General features: G+C 42.1%; 1 protein-coding gene across 1 annotated transcript; it reads left to right on the top strand.

Annotated features, from left to right (window-relative positions):
• The first annotated feature begins 1,926 nt into the window (after positions 1-1,926).
• On the top strand, positions 1,927-9,663 carry LOC143184743 (uncharacterized). Its single transcript, XM_076387204.1, has 17 exons — positions 1,927-1,960; positions 3,776-3,839; positions 4,502-4,607; positions 4,686-4,784; positions 4,907-5,090; positions 5,199-5,385; positions 5,826-5,914; positions 6,020-6,296; positions 6,767-6,848; positions 6,962-7,114; positions 7,192-7,387; positions 7,588-7,766; positions 7,983-8,349; positions 8,415-8,758; positions 8,821-9,135; positions 9,245-9,358; positions 9,429-9,663. The coding sequence occupies exons 1-17, from the start codon at positions 1,927-1,929 to the stop codon at positions 9,558-9,560; spliced, it is 2,922 nt and encodes a 973-aa protein (XP_076243319.1). The 3' UTR covers positions 9,561-9,663.
• The last annotated feature ends 421 nt before the right edge of the window (positions 9,664-10,084 follow it).

The following is a 10,084-nucleotide window of genomic DNA, read 5'->3' as shown; positions in this document are numbered from 1 at the left end:
AGTTAGGTTCTTTGAGAAACATTGCGTTATCTGTTTGATCGCTCCAAGAAGCCGCGCTAATAAAAAAGTAGAAAGAAAAAGCTCCAATGATCCGCCATTGGACGAGAAAGCAGTTAGTATTGGCTGAAAATCGTTCGTGATTGGAATTGTGGGCAATTCCATGAAAGTGCTTCCGCAGCGCTCCACAATTCCTGTTTCGACTGAAAACAAGTATCGTTACAAAAACGCAACGCAAGGAATATCGATGGGTAAGAATCACTTCGTTTCGTGAAGTGGTTCCAGGATCAAAGGCGTTCTTAAATGCTCCTCTTTAATCGATGGGATAAAATAAAAGGTATGGGTTATTTCAGCAGTTAATGTTTAAGCAATCTCAGTATTCAGAAACTCGAGTGCTCTTTGGTGAGTACTTGAAATATTAATAAAATTCAGTAAAGCTACAAATCTTTTACATAAAATCGACATTTGGTCTCACAGCTAACCCAAACCAAGTCCCTTCTCCTTTACAGACGTCACAAATTCTCGCCATGAAAGGAAACGACCTTTTTCCACCCCCTAAGGGATTCGATTAGGCGCGTTCATTGTGTAAAGGTTACAGCAACGAAACCATCGTCGGCTGGTTTCAACGCGCGGGTGGAATTCCATGGTCTGGTTAGGGGAACGAGGGTCTCGAACTCACTGGTAACCAATAACGACGAAGAAAGCTTTCTTTATCTAGGTTGCAAAATCAAATTGTCGTCCTTTCGCCTCGCGAGCTCTTCCCTGCTCGCAGATTCTCGCGCTTTTCTTCTCGCCGACGATAGAAGTTGGCGAAAACATTCCGTCGGAACGTTCGACCATCCCGAATTCACCTCCCTTGCTATTCAACTCCCCCGCAGAGTTAAGGATTCGTTCATCAGACGAATCGAATATTACCATTGGGGGACGAAATGTTAATGGAAGTCAAGACGGAGAGTCACTGGAAACGTCGGATCGATACGTCGAATTCCTACCCTAGAGATTTCAATCATCTGCTCATCGGGGTCCTTGGATGTTCGAAATGGAAAAATCACTCACTGTTCTCCAGAATGGCCTCTCTTGTCTCACAGGTTCGTTCTAAGCACTTCTACAATGTTAGAAGGTAGCTTCAGAGCAAGCTGTGGTGGTGAACAGTTAGCAGAGGCGGAGGGTGAACAAGGGTTCGACTGGAATAGCGAGGAGGATAGGGTCGAGGGTAACTTAAACAGCGGGTAACAAGAAGTAGCAAGTAATAATTGAGTCAGGCAAGTATGCCGCGGACCATACCGCGCGAGCTGGAGAACACCGATGTGGATGTACCTGACCGGAATTCGAAAACAGAAAGGGGCGGCGGGTAATTCGAGCGACTTTGCTGATGGAAAATGGCTTCCTGCGGTTCCGACGATCGGCCAGAATTTAGGGGTTTCTTGGAATATGAACGCTGTCCTGTAATCATTACCACCGAGATTCTTTTCACGAGTGTTCGACTAATTTAGGTATTAATATTTGAGGAAATAAGAAAAGAAAAATGATTTTCTCTAAAAAAAAGTTCGGAATTCAAAATTGATATCAGACTACACTTGTCGTCACTTTTTGCGTGACACTAAATCCAATTTTGAGCAATTTAATTGGAAGACTTGAAGACCTCAGTCTTTGCGAATAAAGATTCGAAGTCACTATCTCTTTTCTTTTGACGCAATTGAATCGAAGAAATTTGAATAGGAGGAGGTCAAAGGTTAAAAAGGGCTTTCACGCTGGGTGGCACGGTCCTGCCTGCGGCGTTTCCGAAGTTGCCCGTTTGGCGGCGATATGGGCAAACCGATTTGGGACCGTCCCAAACGATTCCTCGTTAGCGATCGATGCGAATCAGGCTGCGAGACGTCCACGTGGAAAGTGGCTCGGTTCCGGAGGTGGCACGGTCCGCGATAAGAAATGTCCCAAAATAACCTGCTGCAAGGATACAACTGTGAGTACCACCCATAGGAGGAACAGGAAATACGACTGCCTGCTTCTCCTTCCCCTGAATTTCGCTCCCTTTCGCCCTTTTCCACGCCGTATTCCGCGAATCCCGTACGCATCGTCGCGCTAGATAGGTCCCCCGCGACCTGTCGCGTGTCCCTCCGTGAAAAATGAGCTGTGATAATGGCGGCTTTCGTTTATTTGCTGACCAGCAGCCGGAAAAGAGGCGAGGAACGAGGATGTCGGACTTCTGCCGATCGCGAGTCACGCCGATTCTCCGCTGCTCTGACAGTCTTTTCTCTCCTCCTTTCCGGTTGCTCGCTGGCCTCCTTCGCGAATCCCATCGTTCTGATGAGAAATGGCTTCCAGTCCCTCCGTAAATAGCAGAAAAAACGTGTGCCAAAATTTGTCAGTCGTGCACCTCAATCATGCTCCATAAGATGGGCATTCTTCGATGTGTTCGGGACCATACACTTTTGGGAGCATTTGGGTGAAACCGTACGTGAAAACGCATGGCTGTGGTGTGTCGTTGGATTATGTGCTTCTTGAGGGATGTAATTTTGTGAGATTGGTGGGTCTTTTGAAGTTTTGGAAGCTCATGAAGGTGCTGTAGAAGTCTGGAAATTTTAGGGTAAGGATTTATCGGTGAAATCTTTTTCAATTCTGCTGACTTTTTTATTAAGCAGTGAAAGGTTGTAAAATATTAATTATTAGAATGTAGGCACGTTTGACACGTAACTTCAACAATTTTTTATAATTTCAGAATTAAAGGTTCTGAAGGAACAGGTCTGAACAAGTTTCCTTTAAAAGTAGTACTGTCATAATTTGATTTTCATTTCCAAATTTATTAAAATATATTATGCCAGTTAAATTTGGTGTTCAGAGTAGACTAAACCGCTTGGCTGTGAAGATTCTCGCTCGTCTGGGGGCAACATTGTCTCGAGATCGTCGATGAAATGCTCGATACAGGCGATACATTGTATGTCGAGGCACCTGTGTCGCCAATTCCATTTAAATCAGTGTTTCTCAACCTATTCGTATAAAAATGTCCATTTATAAAAGAAGATTCAGCAATAGACAATTCAATATTTGTTTTACATCACTAAAATCTCATTACATCGAGAAAATAATTTTAGAATAAAAGATTTCCAATGTTACGAAATAAACGAAGTACTAGAGAAATAATTTTCACGAGTAATAGAACCACTAAGGTCTCGTGGAGAATCGGAAAGGGAATAAAAATTTTATTCTCAATTCGGGCTTTTAATCAATATCAAATAACTGGCACGATTTATTCACACTCTGTCATTATAAATTCTTTCAGTTGCACACGATCAAATTTCACAAAGAGCATTGATAATTTTTCTCAACTAACGGCAGCTGCAACGAGCAATGGATTATTAAATATAGAAAAAAGGAGAAAGAGGAATCGAGAAAAAGGATTATTTTGTCACGAGGGGTATTAGAGAACAAGAATATCGTGCTCTGCTTTCTGGGAATGATTCTTGAAAGCTTCCTACTAAAAACACACGCTGCCTTTCCTCACAGTCCCATTGTCGGGCTTAAAAGTTTGTAGGGAAATATGATGCAGTCTTGAATGGGATCGTTTAACAATATTCCTCGTTATAAAGTTCTCGCTTTGAGAAAATCTGCTTGTGATAAGTCTGTAAGGATTCGATTCCCTCATCCATGAATTCGTTAAGATTGTTTCGTCGTCAAAGCAGAAAGAAAAATAATTCTAAAAGAAAATACACTGAAAAACATTTTTTAGAAGACAATAACAAGATAATGAATTTTCACGAAAAGTTATGAAATTTTTCAGGGGAGACCCAGTACGAAGATTCGCAGGTGCAGTTCCCTCGTCCAATCCCAGACGAGGTAATCAGGTGAGCTTAAAACATTAACATGCATCAGGGTTATATCGCAATTAGGCCCATTTCCGGCCTTAATCCTCAACTTTTACCATCCCAACGAGACGGTGCTCCCAGAATTTCGAGATAACACGGTAGAATGCGCTGCAGAAAAATATCTCGATTTTGTGTATACGATCGAGTTGAACCTAGTACTTTTGTTTAATTAAATGTACGCCTGCAGAATAGCAGTTTATTTTTGCATAAGCCTGAGGCAACTAAAATTGAACGATACATGCCTTTCAAGGCAACACTAACGCGTGGAACCGTGAAATCGGTGGTACGAATTTTATTTTCCTGGCTTGGATTCCATATATCTCTTTTTTGTGAAAAAACTCGAGAGGAACCAGGGAAAATGGTTTGAAAACTTTTTAACGGTTCGTTTGAACGGGCATGAGTAATAGTACCTTTTGCACGTGAACTTGTGTCAAAAACAAGGATACTGTTTGTGCTTTTTGTATAACATACTCTTAAAAAAATCAATCTGCTATCGTGAATACTAACACTGAACTTTTTAAAAGTTTTTATAATTAAATAATTTTATCCCTTTTGAGTTACTTGTCAGATTTGTTTTTGAATTTTTATTTATTGCTTTTTGCATCGTTTTTACACATTAAAAATCAGGAGCTTTGTTTTAGTGTTTACGAAGTTTACGTGAAAGAAGAGGCTTCAGGTTCTGAAGGGAGGAATGATATCACTGTCGTGCCAGGTTTGACGTCCACTAACGATCATCAATTAATTCAGGTAGCCCTCAATTCTAACTCACCCCTGTAATTAAAAGCTGCAATATTTCTAATTCCAAGTTTAATGCCTATTTTCCAGAGTGATTGCATGAACCTGGATGTAGCTATAGACTCTGAGGTGATAAACATCGATGGTAGCGTAACAAAATTTCTCGGGAAGGATGCTTTTAAGTATAAAGTAAAAAGATAAAAATATTCTACACATTTCACTGACAGAGATCTATTGCTATATTTTGTGCCAATATTAAAATTATACGAGCATTATTTCAATGTGGCTGCCAGAACTCCCACAATTTTCAGATTTTGGATCAAAATGTCACAACGACCGATGATAATATCATGGTGTACTCTCATCCTGTAGTCGAGGGACCCTCTTCATCATCCTCGCGTCTTATCGACAAGGATGATCCAAGGTCGAAGCTTCACTTCGTGAAGTATCTGAAACGAGATGGGAAGACGCTGAAAATATGGGAATGCGGAATTTGTGAGTGTCACAGAAGCAAATCCTACTAAGAAATGCTGATTTTGCTCTTTATACGCACTGATTACAGTACACCCGAGAAAAGTGTTTCAGAATTGATGTTCAATGCAGGTTCGAAAGAGTTCAGGCACCAGTACACCCTGATGAGACATCTACCTACTCACACAGATGAAAGGAACTTCAAATGCGAAGCTTGCGGTAAAGCTTTCAGGCAGCTGTCGACGTTGAGCCAGCACAAGGCGATACACAGTGACGCGAGGCCGTACGTTTGCGAATTTTGCAAGAAGACTTTCAACAGGTCAGCACAGAGAATTGATGATACTTTCTTTCTGGAGCCTCTTCCGATTCCATGAATTCCTGGATCCTTTAAATATCCCACTTTGCTGTCATTCTACACTCTACCCGCTTAAGCTTCGTTTGAAACTTTTTCATGAATAGTGGGCGCAAAAATTTAAACTACAATTTGTCTGAAAAAGGGAAAAGGAATAATGGCCGCAGCTATAAGCACGCGCGGGTCGTTAGCGTTTTGAATCGCAGCGAAATTGCGATTGCATAAAACGCGCTGCAAGAAAATTTTAACGAGCGTGAAATTTTCGTTAATAAAGCTTAGTCCATTTTTCAAACGAGGTCTATTTAAATGAATTATGACGATGAGTGGATTAACGTCGCTTTAGTTGCGGTTTTCTCTACGAAGTAGTTCAATAAAAAACGAATGCCACAGTGTTTGCAATCTTACAGAGTATCCACATTGATCTCCCATCGGAAGACCCACTCGGAGCACAAGCCTCACAAGTGTCAAGTCTGTGGAAAAGGTTTCCATCAAAAAGGTAACTTCTAAGTGATTCATAGTTCGCCCCAATTTTTCGAGTCACCCTGTAGAGAGTAGGAAGCGATAGTTAGCGCTAATGGTTAAATACGCATTCGATTATCAGGCAATTTGAGGAACCACGTGTTTACCCATACGAACGAGAGGCCGTACAAATGCGAGCTTTGCGGCAAAGGCTTCAATCAAATGTCGAATTTGGTCTGCCACAAGGTCAAAGCGCATGCACACGCGGAGAAAATGCAGTACGTGTGCGGAATCTGCGGCAAAGAGTTTCCGCGTCGATTCTCTTTGAGATCGCACGAGGAGTACAAGCACGGCATAAAGTATCGACATCCGACCGCCTCCTCGCAGCCTGGAATGAGCGATCCGAACGTCATAAGAAAGTAAGTAGACGTCCTGTCACGAATGACGCTTAATCCGCTCTTTGACAGGCAGCCCTTTCTGATCCTCGATCGCGAACTGAATGTTGATCTTCCTGTTAGCGGCCATTGCCATTTGCCCTTCCTTCATCACCTTCCTGTGTCAATTGATTAACAGTGGCAACGTCTGAGGATAATGCTTTCCTCATAGGCGGAACATAGACCAAAGGGCAAGTGGTGCTGACCACTGATCCTTAATTAGTGACTAGTTGTATCTGTACAGTCTGTAATTAGATTCCTAATGAAGCTACAATGCTAACAGAATGTAACTGAATTCTTTAATTAACTTGCCTCGGAGAGACATCTGGGTTCCTTTACTGCAATGGAAATTCAGTTATGCGTTTGTTCATTTTGAAATACATTAATTCGTGCTAATTTTTAAACGAATTTTTGTTAGGTTGGTATTATTATTTAACGAAGGAATGACTTTTTAGCAAGAATGTCAGAATCGTGCAACTACCTAACAGTGATCGTAATCAGACCATCGAAGTTAGGGACAAGGATCCTCTCGTTGCGGTTAGTACTTCACCTAAAGAATTATGAAATTTTTGTTAAATATTTATTAAAATTTGAAACTTTTGATATAAACTGTAATGATTATTTAATTCAATTTTAATTTCTTTTTAAAGACGGATGTTATGGATTCTGTAGTAATTGATAAGATAGATACAAAGGCAATGGAGATGGCACTGCTTGAGGGACAGACACCCTTCGCTCTGTTCAAGCCTGCCAAGGGAATCCCTGTTCTTGTGAAAGTATCACCAACAGGAACTCAGAAAAACGTAAAACCTCTGGGCGTAATTCCGTTTAAAATTCGAGTAAAAAAATTATACATTTTATCATTGTTTTAATATTTCAGATACTGACTCCTGCAACAGCTGAAGACCTGCGAATAGCAGGAAAGATGACACTGAGTCCAACAATCGCAGCAGATGCAGACAGGATCAAGGCAGTCCAAATCAAGGTACCCGTGGTAGCCACTGTCATTCAAAATGTGGAATCTGATGGAAAAATCAATTTCCTCGTGGAACCACCTGGCCCTGAAAATGAACACGGTGAGGATTGTGCATGATCGTTTTCCTGCTCGATGGTATCGACCAATCTCGGTGACCCAGTCATTTTACGCCACACTGTATCTTCGATAGTTCCCATTGCGATACCCTCAAGCGTTGTTTCTGCCTATAATTGGCTCGTTAAAGCGGCGACGTTTTTCACGCTGCGGCAATATGGTCTTTACTCAGTGTATTGTCGACAGAGAGCCTGGTGACTGCGTTGGATTCCCAGTTCACGTACAGCGAACCTGTCAGAAACGAGCCAGATCGACAGAATGGTCCTGTTGTACCTTCAGCCATGGAAGATTGCAACGAATTGCTGGAGCTAGCCGCCCAGGGCGGGATACAGTTCGTACGCGCCACTGAGGATGGTCGTTACGAAGTAATGAACACGATCGTGATGCTGATAGTAACCTGTTAGGGCAATAGCATCGAATTATTCATTTAATTTAATTATAATTATGTGTTCTTCAATCTTAAGCATGAAAATCCTCCTCTTTTCCTCTTTGACTGAGCCTTCCATCATGCATTATTAATCATTTTATTAACATTATCACTGCTATTATTATTTTATTGTCATTAATGTCCTCTGATTCAGGTAATGACAAATAGCGAAGCTCGGGATCTGATGGCACAGAATTCGCATGACGTGACAATCCTCGACGGAGAGGAGGCGGACGCAATTAACGTGGTGAACATGAGAGGCAACGGAGAGGTCATCATTGGGGACTCTGACAATCAAATCATGGTACTTGATTCTGCTTCCACGCAGAAGCCCATGCCTATGGATAGCATCGAGATCTTGGAGGACAAGGATATAAGGATTCTCGATGGCAAGAGCCTCGATGATCGCTTCGTGGATGGCATAAGTTTCCTCTCGCAACCTAAAATTGACGATTTGATCCTCGGTCAGAAGCCTCTGACTATCGACGGTGGAGTTGGCGTCGGTGAACATGAAGATGATGGTAAATTTTTTTTTCTTCAAAGAAGTTTCTACTTTCTAGTTGAATTTTACTTATTTTTATTCTAGGTATGGGAGTACCATCGAGTCAGCAAGAGTTGACCAGCATCCTCAGCCATCGAAGTGACATTTCAACCCTGTCTACTACTTCGCAACCTTCGATATCTTCCCTGTTATTGAAAACCCACCCTCCCCTGTCGCTTTTAAGCGAAACCCTTCCGTACTTGAAGAGCAACAACAGTTTAGCGGAGGACCTGAATATCCTTAACAGTACAACCATGGAGGATCACTCGGTGTATGAACCCAAAATAAAACTGCCTTCTGTCTTCGATGAAACCGACCACGACACGTCGTTAATACCAATGACTCAGTCTGACATGAAAATTCTAGGGTCAGGCCATCCCAGTGCAAAGGTAACACTTTAGAGTCGAATCCCAAAATAATTGCTTAAAAAATAATTGCTTTCTCTGCGAAGATCCTAGGTAATAAGCCAAGTTGTCCACCGTCCTCGAAGCTGTTTCTTGGATTGGGCGACGTGAAAATCCTGGGCCCGAAGAACCATAGCCAGGACCTCATGGCTTCCCAGTATCCAGATATGAAGCTGTTCAGTCCATACGAACAGTTCTTGAAGAGTACAGCTTCGAACACGAATGGTTGCGACAATGTTGTCACCAGCTCTGGTGGATGCAGGAAAGAAGTGAAGATTCTAGGGAAGAAGTTGGGAACTGGCATTATTACCAGCACAGAGGATGGCAATGTCGTGGAAGTCATAGAGGAGAAAACTAAGCTGGTGAGAAATCCTGCAGTTTTACTATAATCGTATCGTGACTTCACTCCAGTATAGTAAGTACAATATTTTGATAAAATTTCTTTTCTTCTAATTGCTTATTCTTACATAGATGATGGATGGAGACGGAGGGCTCTACAACAGTACAGACAGCACGGTGATTTCTTCACCTCGTTTAGAAAGGCAGATGACGGAAAATGGCGGGCCAGACAGCTTCTTGCTCCAAGTAAAGACTCTTCAGAATAATCATTGCACGCAATCCCCTGAAACCGAGAATCTTTTCCCGATCTATGCAGGCCTGTAGCCCGAACTTTCTGAATTTCGATAACCGTCTGAAAGACACGTCGCCTGGTAGCCATTTCGAACGAACTCAAAAGGACTCCAGAGACAGTTTCAGCTCTACTAGCGGACTTCCAGATCTCGATTGATGAAGAATCCAATTCCTCCACCTTTAGTCTTGCTTCCCTCTTCGTGAAAGAGTTTCGAGCGACGAAGAAAAGTTTGTCGTCGAAGGACAGCATGGCTGTGAGGGATTCAATTAGAGTACTTTAGACGTGTGAATTATTCGTACGAGGAAGGACACTTGCGGCCGAGATTCTGTCGTTTCTTCTCGTCGAGTGATTCGGCTGGACACGTGTCGTTAGAAAATTTTGTTAACACGTATTAGGATTCGGCTGTCTAAAATTCCTGTGTCCTTGGACACTGTCAAGGGATTTCCCCGGGAATTCAACTTGCCTCTCCTTCGTCTTAGAACATTTGGCGACTGTTACGCGATAGCAAATACAAATTTTCTAGCTGAGATCATAGGGAAGCTGTAAGGAAGGGTCTTGAGGACGAGCGCCTTCCAGAATTTCGACTCGAATTTTAGTATAACTTAAACACTTAGATAAAGTTAGAATGAATTTATCTTTTTAGCTTACAATTTTGAATATTGAGTGGCGTTTTATTCCTA

This window comes from Calliopsis andreniformis, chromosome 10, assembly GCF_051401765.1.
Source record: "Calliopsis andreniformis isolate RMS-2024a chromosome 10, iyCalAndr_principal, whole genome shotgun sequence".
NCBI lineage: Eukaryota > Metazoa > Arthropoda > Insecta > Hymenoptera > Andrenidae > Calliopsis > Calliopsis andreniformis.
Note: the sequence above shows the minus strand (reverse complement) of the source record. Positions and strands in the feature narration are given on the sequence as shown.

What these genes read in the sequence shown, in the direction of transcription:
- LOC143184743 (XM_076387204.1), top strand. Translation starts at nt 1,927, where the DNA reads ATGTCCCAAAATAACCTGCTGCAAGGATACAACT. An exon ending in AGGATGCTTTTAAGTATAAA is followed by an intron (nt 4,785 to 4,906) that starts GTAAAAAGATAA and finishes CACAATTTTCAG; the next exon opens with ATTTTGGATCAAAATGTCAC. An exon ending in TGGCCCTGAAAATGAACACG is followed by an intron (nt 7,388 to 7,587) that starts GTGAGGATTGTG and finishes TATTGTCGACAG; the next exon opens with AGAGCCTGGTGACTGCGTTG.